This window comes from Epinephelus lanceolatus, chromosome 13, assembly GCF_041903045.1.
Source record: "Epinephelus lanceolatus isolate andai-2023 chromosome 13, ASM4190304v1, whole genome shotgun sequence".
Lineage (NCBI taxonomy): Eukaryota > Metazoa > Chordata > Actinopteri > Perciformes > Serranidae > Epinephelus > Epinephelus lanceolatus.
The window spans coordinates 6,960,720-6,984,411 of NC_135746.1; the positions used below are offsets into that span (position 1 = coordinate 6,960,720).

Below are 23,692 nucleotides of genomic sequence, written 5' to 3' on the forward strand. Positions count from 1 at the left end.
GTCACCTGAAAAGGTGTTGATCGTTAGGTTGTAATCGGTTTCATTGTGATTTCTTGTAAGTGATTCCCAACATTGTCAGATGGGCTCAAGTATACCTACACCTGCACCACTCTTATGTTACTATGAGTGGATTATAAACTGGATGATATTTAAAGCTTTTATATAAAAGTGGATATAGTTACAATATGTTTCTCATATAGCATACAACATACAATCATGTATCCATTACTTGAAGCTAACTATTTCAACTGTTTCCATTACATTTACTGCTTATCCAGTAGCTTTGCCTAACTATACAAACTGTTTATCTGGGAGTATTAACTAACTTTCAGTTGATTATCCAGTCATTTTAGCTAACGATTTCAGCTGTTTTCCGCACAAGTTTAAGCTAACTATTTGAACTGTTTTCTCCACAAGTTTTAGCTAACTATTTCAATTGTTTTCCCCATATGTTGTAAACTGGATTTGTTTAGAGCTATTATATAAAAGTGGATATAGTTCTGTTTTCATATAGCCGACATACAATCATTTAACGTTATGTATTACCTTAAGCTAACTATTTCAGTTGTTTTTAATTACATTTAGCAAACTATTTAAACTGCTTTTCCAGTACATGTAACATTAGCTAACTGTTTCAACTGTTGATTTGGTATTTTTGGCAAACTATTTCAACTGTTTATCCACTAGTTAAAGCGAACTTTTTTTGTCTGTTTGTCTGCCTGGTAGTTTTAGCTAACGATTTCAATTGCTTCCCCACCAGGTGCTAGCTAACTTTTTCAGCTGTTTATCTGGTAGTTTTAGCTAACTACAGTTCAACTGCCCATACATTTTAAACTGGATGTTAGTTAAAGCTATTTTATAAAAGTGAATATATATAGCCAACATACAATTATTTATCTATTACTTGAAGCTAACTATGTTAACTGTTTTTCCATTACATTTACTTAAGTATTTTAACTGCTTATCTATATAACATTAGCTAACTATTAGCTAACTATTCCAACTGTTTATCTGGTAATTTTAGCTAACTATCAACAGATTATCTGGGAGTTTTAGCTAACTGTGTAAACTGTTTTCCCCATAAATTCTATTTCAACTGTTTATTTGTTAGTTATAGCTAAGTATTTTCCCCCATAAGTTTGAAACTATATGAAAACAGAACTATATCCACTTTTATATAAAAGCTTTAAATATCATTCAGCCAACATACTATCATATTACTTGAAGCTAACCATTTGAACTGATTTTCTATTACATTTAGCAAATTATTTCAACTGCTTATCCATTAACATTAGCCATTAGCTAATTATTTCAACCAATTCCCACAAGTTTTAGCTAACTATTTTATTTGGTTATCCTTTAGTTTTGGCTAACTGTTTATTTGTTACTTATAGCTAACTATTTCAACTGTTAGCCATTTCAAATGCTTATCCATTGCACTTTTAGCTAAGTATGTAAACCGTATATTTACAGCTTTTCCAAGTAGCCCAACTATTTCAGCCATTTATCCTTTACCCTAACAATTTCAACTTCTCTGCTTGCCAACTAACGTTACACTAAACAAAAATTAAACACTTTTGTTTTTGTTTCAATTTTTCCACAGGTTTAAGTTAAAGATCTAAGACCTTTATTGCATTCAATAAATATTTTTTTCTCATATTTTGGTTACAAATTTGTTGAAATACATGTTAGTACTTCTCCCTTTCCAAGATAATCCATCCACCTGACAGGTGTGGCATATCAAGGTGCTGATTAAACAGTATCATTACTACACAGGTGTGCCCTTTAGACTTGACCACCAAGGGGAGACACTACACATTGACAGGAGGTAAACACACACTATTCAATGGGGGAGAACACATCCATACAATACTGGCATGGTGAACAAGAGACAGATGAAAATGTTGACCTCCTACCTGTGAAGCTGTCCTGAAGTCCAAATGTGTGTCCATTCTTGATTATTTCCTTTAGTCCATCAGGGCTCACCAACAGAATCAGCTTTCAATCCAAGGTGTGAATAATGTCATATGATGTCCATATCTGTATGCCAACTTCATTATCAAACAGTTGTCTCTCTGCTTCCTTCACAGTGTTGTTGAGTATGCCTGTTTTCTTTACCTTGCTGGCTACAAAATTAAAGTGTCCCCAAGCTTTTCAGTGTATTTTTGACCCCAGGACAGCCTCTGGAGTACAGCATGTGCTCCCAGTTTGTGGCTACTATACTGCTCACGATTCATCTCCATATATCTCCTTATCTTCTTATAATACTGCTGTCTTCTTTAGTCACAATTAATGAGGGCTTTTGTTTTAGAACCATAGCCTTCTGTTGTGACCTGACCATTCAAAGACACACCTGTGTAGTAATCATGCTGCTCAATCAGCATGTTGATATGCCACACCTGTCAGGTGGATGGATTATCTTGGGAAAAGAGAAGTGCTCACTAACATGGGATTTTAACTGATTTTGTGACCAAAATTTGAGAAATGGGAATAAAAACCAAAGTGCTGCATTTAAATGTTTGTTCAGTTTATGTCAATGTTATTACGCATAGCTATTTCAGTTGTTTCTTTCTGTAGATTTTAGCTCACTATTTCAACTGCTTGTCAACTTCTCTAGCTATGTCACCTGTTTATCCAACTTTATGCGAACCATTTCAACTGGTTTTAATAGGTTTCAGCAATTTCAAATGCTTATCTATTACTTTAACAGTTTATTCATTCTTTGACCTTAACTCACTATTTCAACCATTTATTCTTTACTATTTGGTAAATATTTCACAGGGTTCTCCAAACATTTTCATGGACAAAATTTAAAAACTTTTCTATGACTTTTCAAGGACTCACAAAAAAATTCACAACATATAGAACCAGCAGAACTGTATATCTAAATGTTAGTTATTGTGTGAACTTTAATCAGAAACCTTTTCCTATCTCTAATAGTTGGGTATGTTCATAGTCACTTCTAATACTTAAAATTACGGGCACAGTCATACAAGCATTTAGTGTATATCAATCTGGCACTGACTTTCAAGCACGTGGGAAAACTAAACTGATAACACTATCACTGTATTACTAATGTATTTGATTATAAACTCATAAACAGTGTGGCAACAAAAGAATGTAGGCATACGCTTTTTGAGCCTTGTAAGTGGTTATCTATGCAAGATTACTCTAACAATCAATTTCAGTGCACACACTCCATGTGTTTTCCAGGTTTTCCATGACCGTGGGAATCATTAATTTCAACGTCTCTGCTAGCCAAATATTTTCATGCACTCTCACTTGCAGTTGGTGTTAATGTGTTACAGCTGACTAAGAATGATGTTTTTTTATGTGTTTTGTTTTGAATGAAATCACAGTTTCTGTTTTTTTAGTTGAGTCAAGTTTACTATTCAAGCTTTCCACTCAAAGTACCCTATGTTGAGAATCGCTCATGTGCAGAACCTCATAGGAAAAATGCAGTTTCACTTCCTGTGCTGTATCAGCAGAGGGCAGTCTAACTCATCAACTGGAGACAACAACATGCCTGCAAACGTTTGCTTCATCAAATAACGACATCACTTCACAGTGTCATTAATCAACTTTGTTTATTTTCTCCCAAATTTTTCTAAAAGTGGCCTATTTCATGTTTTCTTTTCACCTGCCAAATATTCATCATATCAGTGAAATCCATGAAAAGTTACAGCCATTCTAGTTACTACAGGAGTTTACATTTACGCTGTAGATTCTAGGATTCTGTACTGTGGTTTTAGCATATAGGCAGAAAAAAAGAAACACTATATAGATGTTTAAAAAAACAAAAGACAGTTGGGTTCCAAATCAAAACACCATGCAGAAAAACAATGTGGCACATTTCAAATCAAATGCCATTTATAAAGTATTCAAAATTGCATCATGGCTTCAAATCAGTTCCTAGAAAAAAGGACACTTTTAAAAAACCATACTTTGATTTATTTTTGACCCCATTATTTGAGAGAACAGAGGTGCATGGCGGCGCAGCCTCAGAAATGTTCTAATTTGGAACAAATAACACTAGAGATGGGAGAGCCTGAGCTGTCAGTCACTAAACTTATCTATCAAATATCTTTACAGCTTGAGTAAATACTGTGACCGTTCAGTTACCGATAGCGCTCCCATCTCTATCTGACACCTGGCAATAAATACTCTGACAAACAGCGTTTGTTCATTCTGACATCAGGAAATACTCATTTTTAAATGTTAGTGTTTTCAGGAGACATCTAAGGGAAGACTTATCTCATATTCTACGAAAAAAAAAGATTCAACTTTAAGAAACATGCACTGCATAAACACACCTGCTGAATCCACAGCAAAGGACTGAGCTCAAGAAAGGTAACCTTTTTCTATCTACTGAGATTTAAAGGAACAGAATGTAAGATTTAGGGAGATTTGGTGGCATCTAGTGGTGAGGATTGGAGATTGCAAACAGCTGAAACGTATCCTGAATTCCTTCAGAGTTCATTGTTCAGGTTTTTCCCAGGAGCAGAATTATCCGCAGAGGTGTCTTCCTCGCCAAAACAAACAGACCTCATGTTTCAGACTGGTAAAAACACTGAATTAAGCAGTTTGACGTTACAAATCACTGTTCTTCCAACACTGTTTGGCACATCACAGATGGGCAGCTCGCCCAGTGTCTGCTAATGTGTGCTCAACTGTTTTCTTTGATAGCTTAAGATCCAGATGTTCAGGAGATTATAACCGGGAGCCAAATTATCCATAGATGTCTCTTTCTCTTCAAACAAACGGAACTGCGGCCTCATTTAGAAAACAGCACGTAGGATCCATACTAAAAATGTATGTATGGACAAAATCCAAAAATGGCAGTCTCTACAGTCAGGCCAATTTCCTGTCTTTAAAATTATTGTAAGCATGGGTCAAAGTTTCTCCCATCAAATCTATTTTTACAGATCACAACTTTGCCTCTTTCAGGCCTCTCTGTGTGTACGCAATATTTACAAATGAGACCCCTGCTGATTTAAACTGGTAAAAGCACTGAATAATGCCCCGATCACACAGAAAGCGTTTTGCAGGTTGCAAATTCTAACCTTCCCGTGTAATAAATTTACCGTTTATTTATTTATTTATTTACTTTAGGTATTTGACAGTAATCAGTGTGTAGTTCCTGACATGTTGAGGCAGAGGGTACTGTGTGTAGCTCTGGTTGAGGGTGAGAGGCTGTCAGCAGATAAACAGAGATCTGTGTGGGTACATGAGACCCTAAAAAAGAGGCTGGATCATGGGGAGTACCACCAGTTGGTCCAGGAGCTTCTCCTCCATCATGGACGTTTCAGTTACTGCACTTATCTGCTTCCACACCTGCTGATTTCTATTAAGATGGAGGTAACTGCGGTTTGTAAAATCACATCGCTACCACCAGTTTCTCCTCCATTGTTTACCAACTGTTAACTTGTTGTCATGACCACCACAGAAGGCCCGCCTCTCAAATAATCTGATTGGCCAATGGAAAAAAAAGATGACATGGGTTGAAGTTTTCTCAACTCCAGGAGTTCAGAGTGCTCCAGCAAGAACGCCAGGCGCCTGGAGCCCAGAGACGCGAGGCGTGTCACAACTCAAAAACAGCGAGCAAAAGCTTCATTCTCATTAAAAACAATTGCAAAAACGCGAACTATGGTGGCTGATGTAAAAATGCAAATGGCCATATCTAAAGCCAGTGTTTGGTTTGTCCATTCTGGGCTACTGTAGAAATATGGTGGCGATGTCCGTAGATGAGGAACCGCTCCCTATGTAGATATAAATGGCTCCTTCTACAGTAACAAAACACAACAACTCTTATTTTCCGGTGATTACACACAAAAGGAAAAATACTTAATATATGATAATCCATTTCTGTCTATATATCCCCCTAGATCCTACACACTGCACCTTTAAAATGACACACAAGGAATTAGGTGTGATCCAAAAATGCCATCCAAACTGAACTTGGTATTTAGAATTTGGCTTTAAATTTTTCACTGGGACGAGGGGATTTTCTGTATGGATTCAGCAAATGCCTTCAGCAGTCTTCAACCGAGTTGTAACCAGGGTTCAATAGAGAAAAAGAGGATTCACAGGCAGATGCTACAGCTGCAAGAAAACCATTCAATCTCCTTCCACGCACACATGCACGGCAACACGCTCACACGCAGTCACAGATGGGCAAAGGTAAAGCTGTAGCCCTCCTGACCTGAGAAAATGATTGTCAAGCATGCACACAGCATACAATTTTAGTTAATTTCACAAAGTAAGAAAATTATCTATCCATTAGCCTGTGGAGATGGTTTGATTCAGAATGGCCTTGATACATTTTCAGAGGTTACAGAGAAGGAATAATAGCATCTGGAAAAGAATAATAATAAAAAAAAAAGATTAGGTTTTTTTTTTTTTTTACCAAAAGCAAACCCTGTTTAAGGTCCGGTTGTGTCTGTGCTTTTCAAACTAAATCATTGATCACATGGCCACGCTAGAATACAAAATAGATAAAAGTAAAATCAACAATAACAATGAAGTAGTGCTATGGTTTTATACATAATATACACAAGTTAACAGTGATCTCTAGACTTTATTATCCATAGACTTGTCTTATGAGCAAAAGGCGCTAGGTCACAGTGGGTTTCACATTAGTTAACACTTTAGAACGCTAATGCTAGTTATACTCGTTGACCACTAGGGGGTGATACATGTGACAGGAGCTAGGGTCTCTACAGGAGGTACTATCAAAACTTATCTGAAGATACCGCCGTAATGTTGCCTTCATATCCCAGCAACATGTGAAGAGATTTCTGCCCTTGCGGCCTTAATTGGGTCTGTGCTTGGAACCATGTCGTATTGTTAGCTTAAAGGGTAACTTTTATATTTTTCAACCTGGACCTTATTTTTATGTTTCTGTATCTAAGTGACTAATAGGAATAACAAGTTCAGAAACTGGTCCTGTATTGAGCGAGACCTCTGCAGCTGAAAATGGACTGTAGTGTAACCACTTGGGGCAATTATGCAGGGCCCATTTACAGCCTCTAAAAGTGTTTGTTTTAGCCACTGACAGGCTCAGACTGTGTGTTTGTCTCTGACAACATGATGGAAAGGATCCCTCCAGAGATAGACTTTTGTTAAAGGGTAAGATCCTCTTTGTTTAGCGAGAAACAGCCCCGAAATTGCTCACCAAACCCACCAGACTCCATTTATATAAAGAGTAATTTTAGCGTGTATAGATTCAGCATATTTTCACATCTAACTGGGTGATGTAAGGGTTTATTTCAACCAAACCAGAGTTGGTGATTGTTGGAACAGTGGAAAGACAAACCAAGATGGCTTTTGTGAGTTTTATTTAGTTTCTATCGACTTTGAATGAAGTGTGTTTTATGGTGATAAAATTACAGTTTTTTTTAAATGCAGTCTGGTGTATTTGGTGATACTGATTTTGGGTGTGTTTCTGGTTAAACAAAACAGATCTTAGTCCTCGACAAAAAGGTCTATCTCTGTAAGGATCCTTTCCATAATGTTGTCAGACACTTACAATAAAACTGAGCTTGTCAGTGGTAAAAACAAGCACTTTAAGTGGACATAAACTGAACGTACAACAGGCTGTTCTCATACACTGTATGTACGAAAAGTAACACACCAAAATTCGTAAATATTCCACATAATGATGAGCTGGTAATTCATGCACAACCCATGTATTCTGGAAGGCTGCGATCAAGTGACCAATGTGGTGTTGGGAGTAAAGAAGGAATTGGTCCAGAGCGAGTCCATATGGAGGCAAGTTGGGGTGGTGGATAGGTCATAAAACACAGGACTTTCCCTAGGAGACCAGTGTTCAGAACTGTGTGAACTTTGAGTGAACTTTGACTGATTTTAAGGTACATCTTCCCCATGTTTCTTTTCCTAAACCTAACCAAGGTTGACTTTGGGTCACTTTATGCTCTGGACATAAAGTCATCCATGGGGCGCTAATTGGTAGGATATCATACGAACTGTAGTGTAAAGGTAAAGTAAAGGTAAAGTTCCACTGATTGTCACACACCTGAATGTGTGAAATTTGTTCTCCGCATTTGACCCATCCCCTGAGGGAGCGGTGAGCAGCAGCGGTGCCGCGCTCGGGAATCATGCGTGCATCATGCGGACTGTTTAATGAAGATATGTTGTGGTACAAACATGCCCTGAGTGGTTACACTGCAGCCAGTTTCGCTGCTCCTGGACACAGCGCACTCCTAAATATTGGACCAATTTCAAAAACGGTTGTCCCCATTAGTCAATTAGACACAAACACATGGTATAACAAGGTCCAGGTTAAAAAATACTAAGTTTCCCTTTAATGTAGCACAGCTATAATCTACAGGACTAAACATGATGTGTGTTTATAGCTTTTACAGAGAGAGATCATCGTGTAGCTGAAAGCCTCAAAATCAACGAAGAAAAGCGGCGAATCAGTGAAACTAGCTGCCAGTTGTCGAACGCTTGGTGAGCTCTGAGAGATAAAAACATGTCGTAAAGTTGTGCATGTGGATACCAGACTAAAAGGTCCATGTAGTGGCTATCTCAGCCAGTCTAAAGAGCGTGTTTGTTGAAGGAATGCTGGGAGCTGTAGGCAGTAGGGAGCACGGCATGATGGGTTGTGTAGGCGCAGGTAGTTAAGAGGTGTTTTCAGGTGAGTGTAGGTACTGTAAATCCTGATCTCTCTCCGTCTCTCTGGTTGCCATGCTACAGCGGCCCTTTGAACTGGTTCCCAGAGAGGTGCTGTCTGATGGACAGCTTTGATCCTGCTGCATCACCCAGCTTTCTCCACACCACCTGCAAACAGAGGCAGAGAGAGGAGTTGAGAAGGAGGAAGAGGAAGAGCGAGACATACAGAAGGAGACAGGCACACAGAGAGGCAGAGACTGAGAGAGTACGGCTGGGCTGAATTAAAAAAAAAAAAAAAAAAAAAGACTTTCTTCTTCAAGAACGAAAACTTCAAATGCTCACAGTTTGACACACACACACACACACACACACACACACACAGTAAAGCTATCTCTGTATCTCTGTCCTCCGTCTCGGTGAGATCTCTGCCAGTGAGTGAGAGGGGCCCCCGGGGGACCCCAGTGATATTACAGAGGTACTATTGTAGTGCTCCCCAGATTCCTGGCCTGTCACATACCTCTGCAGGGCCCAGATAGCCCCGCTCTCGTTTTCTCTCTAATCAGCGGACCTTTTATCCCGGGCCGGGCCTTTCAGTGCCGAAAGAGAGAGATGGAGGGAGATGAGGTGGAGGGCGGAGGAGAGGAAGAATGGAGGGGTGAGGCTGAGGCGCGCGGGGTGTTCTTTTCCCTGCCGCTCCAGTTTAATTGCTCTGACAGCTCAACTACGAGCCTCTACCCACAGCTTTTAGTTTAGAGTTGGCTTTGGAGCAGGGACGACGGAGAGGGAGGGGGGGAGACGGAGAGATTGATAGAAAGAAAGCAAGAGGGAGTGCCGTGCCCGGGACACTGCTGCAAGTGTCATTCCAAACCAAATGAGTCTAAATGAGGTTTCCTCATTAGTGAAAGCAGCTCAAAAACTGACCTGATTTGCACCCAGCAGAACTAAATAACTGACCAACATACAGACAGAACACTGTGGACTCAAGAGAGGAAATGTCAGGGTGCAGGGAGAGGGCTGCACTTACGTTGCACATCTCTCTCACAATGGCCTTCTCTTTCTCACTGAGGTCGTCCTCATAGTCCTCAGGAGCCTGCTTGTCCAAGTTCTCATGGACCTCCAGCACCTGATGACAAGTCGTGGTATTTTATATTACAGGGAGCAAAATAAAAACTTCAGAAGTGTGAACATGTGAACAACACCTATTTTTTTTATGCAAAAACTCCAGGATTCCCACACATTCACTTATTTGTGGCAGCCCGCCACTGTTAAAACATCTGCCGCCATGTTTGCTAGACTGTTCATGAGGTGAGCTGTTGGAATATATATACTGTTTGGTTATTCATTGCACTCTTGCAGTGCTAGTGTACTCTGGGCACAGACAGAGCAGTGAAAAGTGAAACTTTGTTCATTGTGCTAGCTCTAAAAGTTTGCTGCTGCGTTCATGGACCCACAAAAACCTCTGAATGTGGAGAATGGACAGACTGATACGAAAATGAAAAGGTAGCGACCCCCAGTCGTTTGCTACTGCCACACATAGAGTCTAATCCTGTGGGAAACACTGAGCTGTCACACTTAACATCAGTTTTATTCACTAACAAGTGCACTTTTGTACTTATTTTACTCTGAGAAGGTTTTGAAGTTCAGTCTTGAGTCTACTTTTTTTTAATACAAAGATATATATAGGGCTTTCCCACAGTATATACAATGTCTGACTAGTATCAGTGTTGCACTTAACCAAGAAATATTCGAGCATTTAAAGCCTGTTTCCAGACCTCTGGATCTGGAACCAGTTTCAGAGGAATCTCAGAAAAGTTCAGACATTCATATTGGTCTGATGTTGTGCCCACCGACAGCTCTGACTCGGACTAAACTTTATTTATACAGCAGTGTTCATACGAACATGTTGTCCAGAGTCCTTCATATAGCAAATCTGAAGCAACATAAAATAAGTGATATAAAAAACAAAACAAAATAAAGAATAAAGAAAATTTTGCAAGACAAATAAAATAAAATAATCAATAATCAATTTAAAAACTAAAGCTTTAAAATGAAAGCTGTTTATCCAATTTAGAGAAATAACTGACCAATCACAGGGCAGGATTAAAAATGTCATACTCCCACATAGCTAGCTCTGTAGCTGCATTCATTAAAATTTGCAACAGAAAAATTTAAATATCAAGAAATCTGCTTACTTGAACACGATAACAGGCTGAATGATTTAAGTTAAAGGGACAGTTCACCGTCCTCCTTGGTTGAGTTGTAACATTAGCTAGCTCAGTGGTGCTAAGGGAGTTAGCAGCAGATTGGACCATGCAAACCATGAATATGCTGCATTCGTAGGTTCCATACACATCGTATTATTGTTTATAAAGTGACGCGGTATATGAGCTTATTTTTTCGTTGGGAGATGGAGGGGAAGGTGGATGGCACGACACCTGCCAAGCTGCAGACCAAAACCAATTGTGTTTTGTGAGTCATTGCTGCATCCCAGACAGAAAATGTGGGTGTTTTTGTGGCGACCCGTTGCTGTTTTTCCAGGGGGACAGTGCCACAAAAAGCGGTTGTTCTCTACAGAGACATTGCTGTGTTCTAGCCGGGATAGTGCCGCGAAAAGTGGGCATTTGAAGCCAAACCGTGATCGTTTCCTAACCATAACCAAGTGGTTTTTATGTCTTAACCAAACCACATGTTAACCACAACATTGCTGAAACGTAAATAAAGGTAAAGTTTTAATGTATCTGCTACATAATAGTGTACAAAAGTAACATGTACATGGTTTTCAGAAACATACAAACAAACTGCGTCGAGTAGATGCACGCTTCCTTCTGTGCAGTGATACAATTGGTGAGTGGTTCGGTAGAAAGAAAATAGTTCCTACATGAAACTGCTCACAACAAGGTCTGTGGATTATCTGCAGTTAACAGGTCATGATTTCTGGGAAGAGACGTTGATGTTGAGTGTTTCAAATGTATTTTTTGGCGCTTTGACCACCACAAGCTGAGTGCCATCTAGTTTATTATATTGGAGAGAAGGCAGACATCTCTATGGTCGATATCTCCAACACTCGGCAACTCACACCAAAACTATCCAGACTGATGAACAGGTAAGAGGAAAAATATGTACTTTTGTTTTTGGGGTGAACTGTGCCTTTAAACGAAATGATAGCACGCAGCCAAAAGTAGGACTGAAGTTTATATGGAACAGCACAAAACCCAGTTTGGTGACAGAAGCAAAATTAGATTTTAACTCATGTGATAGTGATAAAAAGAGCAATAGGTTCCCACCACAATTATCCTAAAATAGACTTTACTAAATGAGTGTCGTACCTTCATGGCGTGCACTACGGCTTCAGGCTTCTGGACGCAGGACAGGTAGCCTGTGGCAGGAGAGGACTCGCTGGTTGGGAGACGGCCGGTACCCTGCAGGGAGAAGAGGAAGTATAAAAGAAATGATGTCAGGTTATTTTCTACAGTGGATGGAGCACAGAGAAGAGCAAAGATGAGAGGAAGGGGTGACCTGCGACAAAGGACTAAACCCACAATATCTGGCGGACATGTCAGACTCTGATCTCGTCACGTCTGCTGTCACACAGGGTCAACCCCAGGAGTCAAATGAGCACCACCTCACCGAGGTCCTAACCTGAGCCAAGATAACAGAGAACTCAGTAACAGGAAGTAAAGCACTCTCTCCTGATCAGCTGGTGTTTGGGTCTGATTTAACACGAGGGATTTCTTGTACTGTAGCACTGAAAATGCCATCGCTTTCATCCCGACTCACATCACCTCTCCTCCCCTTGTGTTCTTCTTCCCCCTCTTTGCATTCACCTCGTACTCAACTCCCAGCCAGGTCTGCTACCTGCACAGTGTGATTTAACCTGCTGTGATGGGAGCAGCCAGCCAGGAAGAGGACCACGGGGGTTGCTTGACTCATCCTACCCCCGGTTAGTTCCAGACAGTGGCTCTCTGTTAGAGGGACACAGAGATCTCTGGGACACACAATGGCACCATTCACTATAACCTGGCATCGGGGCCCTGCATTAGACACAGCTCCGTGGCTCTGTTAGCCCGGGTTCAATTCTCCGCTCACTGCTGATGCGTTTGTCAGCTCCCTCCGCACCCGCTGGCCCCATTTAGGTGCCAGAACGAGCCCACACAACTTAATAGCACAGAGATAAAATAATAATCCCACTGAAGCCAACAGGGATGTTTTGTGGACACTGGCCAACGGTCGATTCAGATCACGTCAACCACATGAAAAATAGATTTTTTAACTGGTCCTGCAGGTTACGGACTGACAACTGTTTGTTCTGAACGTACAGTGATGATTTTATGACGTTTATTTATTTGCTCAGACAGTAAAAGGTCATCAATGTGAGAGAAAAAACAAACATGGCCGTGGTTTGCCCTTTTGTTTTCAGGTAGGATTTGATCCACACACACGTTATGGAGATGAGACTCGCCTGCCTTAACGCATTTCATTCATGAGTTCTGATACCAGATAATAACGACAAAATGAAAAGGTTAAGATGAATCTGGTTGTTTATTGTTTTAAAGAAGGCTGCTGCTCCACAGCACGCTCAAAAGTCTGAGTGTCCTTTGAATGCACCAACATGAGCTTTCAAAATGTTACTTACTGTCATTTGATTTGTAAAATGAAATGTAAAATATAAATATTTTCAAACAAAACCTTTATTTCATTTAACAAAAGAAGCCAAACTTCTAAAATGTCAAGTGTCATCACAGCACGTCTACATAACAGGGCTGCAACTAACGATTATTAGGGCCCGAGCACCACGTGGTGCGAGGACCCTCTTGAAACTGAAGGAATATCATTATTTTTCCCAGAAGTAAATTGGCTTTTTGTTTTTTTTAACGTAGTCGAAAACGAGTCAATTTTTCTGTGCGCATCAGTCACTGTGTAAATTTACATGTGATATGGCTTTCTTCAGCGGGTGGGGCAAAATAGCATGGCCACGCCTTTTAAAGAGCAGCCCCTGCGGCATGTTTCACTGACATGCACGAAAATTGGTACAGACGTGTATCGTGCCCAAATGCACAAAAAAGCCTCTTGGACCCTTTCCCGAAACCCAACAGGAAGTCGGCCATTTTAAATTCCGTGGTCATTTTCGGCCTACGTGTTGTAATTTAACAAACTCCTCCTACAGATTTCATCGGATTGCCTTCAAACTTGGTTTGTGTGAGCTTGACTACTTTGTGATCAAAAATTGTTACAAGATATACCTGACGTTGAAGGGCACGACCGCTGTGGAGCATCCATGAGACCATATTCCCTTATAGTCATAGTGCCTCCTAGTGGCGACAGGAAGTACATCTTTTCAGACACTTATCTTTTGATTTACTAGAATTGAATGCCGTGATCTAAATTTGATGTACAAAAACATGATGTATCATTAGTGCCTTCTCCAGCACCCAATAGTGGATAGAGGAAGTGGTACAAAATGTAAAATAGGTTATTCCATCACTGTATCAAGGATATGCCATCTCACTCCTGCATGCAGTGTCTGACTTTTGCAGAAATTAACTGCCGCGTCAGCCGGCGTCTGCCAGCACCCCCAAGTTGCACATCAGTGCGAGGGCCCGTTCATTGCTGCTTGCAGCTTCAATTATGATTATCATTATTATTATTATTATTATTCTTAAGAATTGCATTTTGAGGGCCTTAAGGTGCTCAAAAACTCAACAAAAATTGGCACACACATGTAACCTGGTGAGGTGCGAGGGCCCACTCATTCCTGCTTACTTTAATTTGTCGACTATTTTCTTAATTAATGGATTCGATTTTTGGTTATTAAAATGTCAGAAAATGCTGAAAAATGTGGATCAGTGCTTCTCATAGCTCAAGACGATGTCCTCAAATGTTTTTAATTTAATTAAAAACAATTCAATTTAAAGGAAGTACAATAAGAAGCTGGAATCAGAGAATGTAAAACAGGATTACAAAGTTGACCAGACATTTACTCTAAGTGTTTGGACCTAATAATTTCTGACTGTCTGCACTATGCAGTGTTGGAATGTAACAAGGAACAGTATTTTGATTTAGTGACGTGCAGGGCGGGAGATATTTACTGAACGACACCCTCATATTATTAAATTCGTCACCAAGGTTAAGTGCATATTTATGAGAAGATGATATATAACCGTCCTCTTGTTAAACACAAACACATTTCCCACTGAGTAAAGTGTTTCTTCTTGTTTAAGGTCACAGGAACAAAACAAACAGCTTCATTTTTCCATACAGCTCATCTGAGGTTCACTTTGAAGTCAATTACAAGAAAAAATATGTAAATCACTGTTGCCTCCTTTTGATGCTCTGTTCTGTGGGTTAAAGCTATTATTTGAAATGTGTAAACACTTCCTGCCAGCATCGAGGCCAGTTTTTTTTTCCCTTTTTGTTTATTCTGCGCTGGAGCCGTGCAGTAAGGAAACAGATTTGGACAGCGCAGAGACACAGCCAGCTCCGGGCAATGTTTACTGTTCATATGGATGTACAGTCGGGGAGGCTCGCCTGCATAAACAGGCCTGATTTAGGCCTTGCAGGATGAAGGGAGGGAAACAAACGCTGTCAGAATCAATGGTTTGTAGTTTGAGCACATAGAATCAGAGCCGACTGTTGGATGTTTGTGAGGATCACGCAGGCTGGACGCTTCCTTTCTCCATCCGTCTTTCCTTCTCTTCTTTCTTGCTGGTTTTCTATCCGACAATCTCACACACACTCGCTGACCTGAAACTGGGCCTGAACGAGACAAAGGACGTAACATAAAGGCTGAGCTGATAGATCAGGACACAACGAAGAGTCCAGTTCACTGCTGGTATAGTCTTCGGCCCCACATCTCTCATCTTCTCTTTCACTCGTGGGTGAACTTGGGCCGTGTTAGAGAGCAGGCAATCGATCGCCATATAGCTCAACATGAGTGCGTCTTTGTGCAGTCGTCACGCCAACAAAGCCATCATAAGAAGAGGACATGAATTAAAAGAATAAGTTATTCTGTGCTGCATGCAACTGATTCACTAGTATCCTGCTGTAAGCTGCTGCAACCCCCCATAAAATCTCTGTTTGTTGTTTCTTTACACTGATTTTTGTTTGTTTGAACAAACAAGATATAACATATCAATTAGTGAGTTCAGTCAGGAACACTTTAGTCAAAGAAAACTATGTCCATTTGCAGTGTAATATTTGGTGGTATGGCTCTGTTCTGGGGCCTTCCACGCACAAACGGAGAAAGCCTGTGGTTGAGAGAGCAAAATTCCCTGCCCTTCCATGCGCCTACATGGAAAGCCAAAGGCGGAATTTATACTTCTGTGTTAAATCGACACTGTACCCTACACCGTAGCCTGACATGCACCTCCCCAGAAATGTAACTACACGTCACAGCAACGCAGACCTCCTGTCTGTTTCTGTAAGCTGAAACCATTTCCCTCAGCGGAAACGAAGCTTTTATTTACTTTAATTTCACAGATAATAAACAATAAATTGTGAAGACAATAAAGCCTCCACAAAAATAACAGTTAAAGTCTTGTGTGTGATTTATCCTGGCTTCATATGAGCAGAGGAAATTTCTGCGCGTTGCTAGGCTAATTTATGCAATGTAAAATGCCATAGGCTTGTGCTAATAATGTTAGCATGTTGTATTTGTGAGGAAAATGTGTCCAGATAAAGACAGTTGTTATGTCAGTGAACCATGTGAGTTGTAATGGAGCTGAATACAGCAACACTTAACCTTTCTGGCCAACAACAGTAACTCAGAGTAAGATTCAGTTTCTGTATACAATATTAATAGTTCAAGTAAATAAAATCTACCACAAGTTACACATTTAAACAGCTCCCAGATACAAAAAATGTCCCCTGAGATCTATATATATAAATCAACAGGTGATTTGAAGTCAATGTCAACTAGTCCAAATACTGCGAGTAAAAAATTATACAGGTATTATCATGAACAAGATGATATGGCACACCCCTGACCATGACGTTGAATCCTCTTTTTATAGGATTACATTACTGATTGAAACCAAACTTATCAGAGCAACAAACACTTGCGTGATAAGAACTACCTAAAATGATAGAAACCATGTCTGGGAAATATTTATTTGAGGGGTTCTGTGAGTTTTTAGTTTGGCCCAGATCTGCTAACATAGAGGGGGCAGGGTTTATGACCTATACTGCAGCCAGCCACCAGGGGGCTATCAAGATGTTTAGGCTTCACTTTTTGGGGAGCTGTCGTGCAGTCCATCATTTTTATACAGTCTATGGGATCACCCAAGACACATGTTTGTACCAGGTATAAACAGAGCCACAGGAGTCACAGAAGTTACCAACAGTCACGCCAGAAGACAGGCGGAAATTAGTGTGTCTATCTGGGTGTCATATTTTATCACTACTAGTGAACTGAAGCCGATAAATACCTGTAACTACTGCAGAGGTATCAATGCTGACTTTTGTCTCTAAAGACAAAAGTCAGATGTTAGTAGGTTTTATTGTCCAGTCGGAAAGAGGCTACGGCACGGCAAGTTTGAACGAGCTGATGCAACCAGATCCTGACTGAATGTAACTACAGGTAGTCACACAAATCCACTTCTACCTTCCAGTCTCACAGAATGACATCAGATGTCATGTCAGTGAGGAGTTAAAATTTTCACCTCTAGTCACAATCATGACCTTGTTTCACTGTGAAATTAAACGCTGTGAGACAACCGTCAAGATAATTTGCAGTTTAAATCCATCGTCCCGCGGGGAGAGACCTCACGTGGGGTCAAGGTTTCATAGACATTATTGCACGACACGAACATCCACAGAGGAGGCGGGTTTGACCCGTGGGCTTAAAAGGTGCGAGCTGGCTCCGAGCGCAGTCAGCCTGCAACCTCACACTGGGCCTGTGATTAAAACACAATATTGATTTTTACACGGGGAAGATTTAGTCCTCTGGTTAGTGGCATCGCCCGGCTCTGACCTTCCTTAAGCAGTCAGAAAACAATTACCCTAGCCTCTCCTCCCCAGACACTGGCTGGGTCAGGGGTGGCGCTGGATTGGAGAGGATTATTACTTTCATAGTGGAATTCAGTTCAAACAGGCTCCAGGGAGGAGGAAGGGAGGGACAGGATATGGGAGGAAGAGGAGGGAAGGCTGACTCCTCTTTATTCGTTCCTGTCTCGCTGTCTTAGTTTCTCCTCTTCCTCTCCTCTGTCTCATCCCACTCATGCCCTACCTCCTTTCACTATCCTTTCTTCCTGCCTATGTGTGTGTGTTCCACTTCCTGTCATGTGTAAGAGGGTGAGGTGGCCCGTGGAGGTTTAATTGGAGAGTTAAAAGTGACTTGATTCCACTGTGGAGGCACCGGCAAAGTCTTCCCTGCAATTAAGTGTGTGTGATTAAACCCCGTCTCTATGCGTAACCACGTCTGTATAAGCAGTGTCACAGTGTTGATCTTTGACTGTTTCAGTGGTGAGGTATGAGTAGGTATCCCTCTGTAAGGGTTTACACAAGGTCCTTGAAGTGCTTGAATTTTGAGGGGAAAAAATGAAAACATAGTGCTTAAGAACGTACGTGAAAATCCTTGTATTTAATTTTGTAATGTCATACTGAACCCTGCTCTTTCAGTGTGTGTAGCTGTCTTGTGTGGGTCTGTGAATGTGTGTGTGTTGGTCTTCTGTGTACTGACCATGTGCATGGCGTCCTGGCGTTGCGGCAGTGAGGACAGCTGGGACTCTGAGTGGTAGAGGGTCATTCCCTTCCTCAGGGCACGAAGGTCACCTGGGTTATACTGCTGAGCACAAAACAAACACAAACACACACAAACAAGCAGAGACAGAAGGCTTCAGTGACATGTCAGCCGAAAACATGTTTTTTTTTTTACTGCAATTAGATAATTCACACAAGATCTTTCCTATGTCAGTTGATTTTTAAGATCATTTTGATGGCACTAGTTACTCGCTTCAAGTGGTTCATTTCGGGCTGCATGATGTGTAAAATGTCTACTTGTTAACGTGCACAAAAAAGTTATTTTTCTATATTTTTAAATTGTGCTGTATTCTGAAATGGAGCAATGTTCGTCTTGAATGATCACGGACATTTTATTATGGGTCCTTGAAAAGTCATGGAAAAATATGTGTGACCCTGCCTGTCTGTGTTCAAACTTCAAAGTGATCATTTAAGTGGATGCCTTGTACTTAGTCGAAGCATGTGGTACTTAGAGTCCGTGTGTAGCTGTGTGGGACGGCATTTATTCTTTAAAATATGTGTAATGATGAACCTCTGACAGGTGCAGGTCTGTGATTATTCTTGCTCAACTCTTTTGTGCACATAGGCCTAAAAAAAACACATATGCGCCTCTTTTGCATGAACTAAGGAAAATCATTGATTCAGTTTTATAATCGAGAAATGTTTTTACACATCAGCCTATAATGTGAAATTTACACAATTCTATATTCAAGGAAACAAGAGTGTCGATCACTTGATGAACGTAGAAGAAGTTTAAGAGGGGTTTCAATGCAACAGTGGTATTTATCTCAGTCCTTCCAGAATTTCACAGGCTGGTTTTGGGATTGTTGCTGCCTCAAATGCCTAATTTCACAGCAGCTTTTCTGCTTATAGGCAGATGTTTTTTGCAATGAAGTGCAGTTGAAAATCGTAAAAAATAGTCGTGATGCTCTCTCAGATTCGGACCTTGTTATGATTGTTCAGTGAAGAGCCTGTTTAGAAAATAAAGGGATTCTCTCAACCGAGGTTATAAGGGGTTTTAAATTTGAAAAACATACAGGAAGTGTTGAGTTTGAAATAACGGCGCCATGCATTAACTTTATCAACAGGAGCGGATAAAAAGTAAAAATACAAAAACACAGAGGGAATAACAAATAACGGCCCGTTGTGCTGAGTAAAGGTCCAGACACTATCTGTGAATTTTATTCCTTTATATCCTCCATTATGAAGAAATAACATTCTTTGCTAGCTTGATGCTAATGGCAGTACTCAGCAGCTTGATAAAGTGCCTCTAAGTTTCACACCATCATTTTTCCTTTTTACTCTGTGTGGTAACATCCCTGCAGGAAAAGTTGTTGTCGTACAGTTTCCACAGCAGCAGATCGCTCTGTGTTCCTATTGGTCAAAGTGGCTGTGACGGGAGCAGTCGCGAATGACAAAAAGTAAAATCAAACATGCTAGACTTTCTGTTGGAGGCGTCCCAGGCGTGCCATCAGTTGTCGTCTACTATGACACAATATACGAGATGAAACAGTGGACTGTCGTGTATGACGCTAATTGTCGTTCATGAGCTGAGCCGACACCGTGTGACGCAGCGTCAGGCTATAATCGAGCTGATATTGTTTAGTGTGAACCAGGCATAACTGAATCACCAAGAACTTAATCAAAGAAAATCAGTTCCAGAGGATCAATCTTCATATCCAGCCCTACAACATACACTACAGTCAGGTAATATTTACGTCTATATGTTGGTCAGGCTCTACGGTCTATATTCAGACCCTCAGTGATGGTTCATTAAGGACTCTGATGTTCTTCCTCCGCATACACCAGCACCTGCACACTCATCATCATCGTCTCTCTGACGCCATCGCTTCCAGCACTTCATTTGCAAAGCTGATTTTATTTGTTGAGGCTCGCTACATAACGCCGCTGTGTCGTCATCGAGGGACATTACGCAGGGAGAGAGTTCCTCGGATTTGTCCTCATTAGCAGCCAAAGACCACTGGTTCCTGGAGGCGGTAACCAGCGTCGCTTCCCTCTGTGGGCAGGAACATGGCGACACCACTGTTCCTTATGACATTTCTCATGTCACGCACGAGTGTTCCCTCTGCGCAAGACGCGGCGAGTAAACACACGTGATGCCCGAGAGCGCCCGGGCAATAAATAGCCCAAATGATCCGTGGGTGTGCGTCTATGGATACGTGGACATTGTGCAGTGTTGTCTGCCTCTCACACACACAGGTGTACAGTCACATACACAGTCTGCACACACACACAAAGCTACCATCAGCATTCCCCTTGTCTTCTCTGTCCTTTGATATTCCCCCTGCTCTCCTCTCAGCTTAGTACCCTGCTAGTGTTCCTCTAACCTTTCACAATCCTTCCCTTGGCACTTCTTGATCTATCCTTTGGGTTTTCATATTCATGCCCTCGATTCTGTACCTCTGCTACCATCTCTTTGTCATTTCTCCAGGCTTTGTGTCTATCAGCAGCTATGCCCTAAATGTCATATCTGCAAGGAGCCACGACAAAAACACACAATCCATGAAATTAACACATCTCTCCACTCAATAAGACGCGTTAATAAGGTCAAAATATTCCTCGGGCACAGCTTCCTTCTGAAGAATATTTGCTAAGTCTGGCTTCACAGACAAACCAGCACGTGTCTCCAACTTTACGTCCCTTCCTGAGTTGACCTTGACCACTGAGACCAACAAAGCCATTTGTTTGCCAGACAGCCGGGGACAGTTGGCCCTCCGCAGTCGTCTTGGCTGGCCCCTCCGTCTATCCATCCATCACAATGTTCTTGGTGCTGACAGCGAGAAGCTGTGGACGCCACGCATCGTTTCCTGTTTGAGTTATGAGGGGCAGGGGTGCTGCCGCCTTGAAAACAGGGTAGAGGGGATGGCAGCGTGCTCCTTAAAGGCCGGAATTTATTGGAATACAGAGCAGAGTCGGATTAATCTGCTTTGCTAGACACCGGTTTGTCCGAGGTTCTGTCTACACGTTAAGGGATATGAGATTTTGTAAAACGCCTTCTAAGGAGCTGATTTTTAAAAACTCCAGTTACTGTTCAGCTGCGTGGACGTGCAAAATGGAGAACTTTTGGGAACCTAATCACGTCTATTGTTGCTTTGTGTGAGCATACACCAGAAACAACAGTAACGCACTACCAGTTTGCTCATGTTTTGTTGGTCTAATGACGACTTTCCACGTAAACTTACTATTGCTGCATCACTTCACGGACAAATGGAGGTGTCTGCAATTTGAAGTCAGTCAGTAATGATGGTTTTAGATCAGGCCCAGTTGAACCAGCAGATGGTGGGATAGTTTCAAGAGTGGGATTGCTATTGATTAGAAGTGGACGGAAGCATTTTGCATGTCCTGAGCATCGCTCTCGTGTTTAAGTGAGCTCCTTCGTCCCTAAATTGAAGAAGGTTGACTGCATCTAGAAAAGAGAGTCTTGTCTACTTTTTCTGCGTGACATGCGCGGTTTCGGCAAAAATAGGCAGTGAAAATGGTCTTGATACTCATATTGATATTCTATTAGAAGAAGGTCTCAGTCAGGTTGTTTTGGTGCGCAGTTGAGTGTGATTGCTGTGTTCACGCCTGCCCAAACGAACCGCACTTAGGGGGCAAACAAACTTGAGTTCGATTGAACTGAACCAAACAGGGCAGGTGTGAAAGCACCCTTACTTATATTAAACGCTGGATTCGGGGCACAGAGCCCCAGAAGCTACCCCTCCCCTCCGCCCTGGTCCATTCTCACAAAATGAGTTCAATTAGCCTGCAGTTAACGGATGGAGTGTCATCTAAATCCGTCCTATAAATCATTCACTTCTCAGAGTCACACCGGGCACTTACATGTTAATGATAAAGTGGAAGTGAGCATGTAGGGAAAGCCACATAGTGCCTCACCCTTCACTGAGCTAACAGAGATAAGTAACGCTTGAAAGACATGGGAGATCCGAGTGGGGGAAAAGAGCAAATCGTGTACTTGTATGCGCCCGAGCAAGTTTGAGTACAAGTGTGGGCGTGCACGTGCGCACACACCTGTTTTCCTCATTGCGTATACACCTGTGCTGTGCAGGCCTTGTTAATATTCACCGTGGGAGCTTGTTGTTGACGCCCTCCTCTACCTTCAGTACAGTAAAATCCTTCAGCCGAGCTGGTCTGGAGGGTCAACATTCCTGCGATAAGAGGCTATTGTTTCCTTCAGGCTCAGTACAAGTTCCACTGGGCCAGTTTCATAACACAGGAAGTTAGGCAATATGTCCATTGAAGCAAATAATCCATTGTAACATTTCCACCTGCTTGTGTTCAGACACTTCAGTAAGTAGGTTGTTGTATAAGAGCCAAATTACTCTCTGTTGTTTCCATGATTTACTGGAGTGCCAAATCTTACAATTTAATAAAGTTTATTCATAACACAGCCGTCACAGACAGTGTTTTGTAACTCCAGACATTTCCTCATTCTCCAGTCGCTCTCACACAGCCATGCATTATGGAAACCTGGATCTACCTGTGTTGCCCCCCCGCATCTTAAATTATTCAGCCCACCAGACGTCCCGACAAGCCGGGACAAGCGTGTGTCATTTATGCACCGAAGCACAAAGTAGCATTCGTTCACCTGGGGTACCTCGTACCAAGCGCTGACAGCGCTGTGCGACACAGCTCCAAGGACAGGAAACGTTTTTCCTGCCAAGACAGACCACATACAAGCACGGCCACCTGTGCTCATTCTTTAGCATAGCATGCTTGCAGTGCGTAGCAGGGACTGGACACAGAGGCAACACCTCTACAAGGTGATGCAGTCGCATTCCTTCAAGCTTTTAACAGTGACACTGTGTCACATGACTTAATCACGTCTGTGGTAATGTCTGAGGATGAACTTTGTTGTATGTTAAAGGACGACATATGAGGTACAACACGCTGTGTGATGTCTGTATGGCCCTAAGCATGTATTCTGGCATTCTTGCAAAATGCACTCATTCACTTGAGGCCAGTTAGATGAGACGATAGATACCAGTGTCTTGTCAGTGCAATAAATATGCAGCTATGGGCAGCAGCCACTTAGCTTAGCTAGCTTAGCATAAATCTGAAAACTTCTAAAGCTGCTAAAAATGCTTTTTGTTGAGGGAACCAGGACGACGCTAACTTCAAGATTGGCCAATAAAAACCATCGTGCCTGCAGCACTCTACACCAAATTATTCCTAAACGTTACCACAGAGTTGATTCAGCACCTGTGAAAGTGTCGACATACTAATTATACCATTCAACATCACTGCAGCTGAGTGCACAACATTGTACAGGTGTTGCTTTTACTGTGTCCATCTGCGTCCA

The 23,692-nt window shown here is 41.5% G+C and overlaps 1 protein-coding gene across 4 annotated transcripts in view; it reads right to left on the reverse strand.

Moving 5' to 3' along the window:
- Positions 1-3,568: 3,568 nt before the first annotated feature.
- Positions 3,569-23,692, reverse strand: part of ccdc85cb (coiled-coil domain containing 85C, b) — an 81,082-nt gene continuing 60,958 nt past the window's right edge. For 2 of the 4 annotated variants that reach the window (XM_033649366.2, XM_033649364.2), the window contains 4 exons: positions 18,311-18,412; positions 11,961-12,053; positions 9,659-9,757; positions 3,569-8,802 (listed from right to left, as the gene is read on the reverse strand). In XM_033649366.2, coding sequence (XP_033505257.1) covers positions 8,713-8,802; positions 9,659-9,757; positions 11,961-12,053; positions 18,311-18,412 — 384 coding nt within the window. In that variant the 3' untranslated portion in view covers positions 3,569-8,712. Of the gene's footprint in view, positions 8,803-9,658; positions 9,758-11,960; positions 12,054-18,310; positions 18,416-23,692 lie in introns of all 4 variants that reach the window. The other 2 variants (XM_033649365.2, XM_033649363.2) reach the window with 1 other exon arrangement.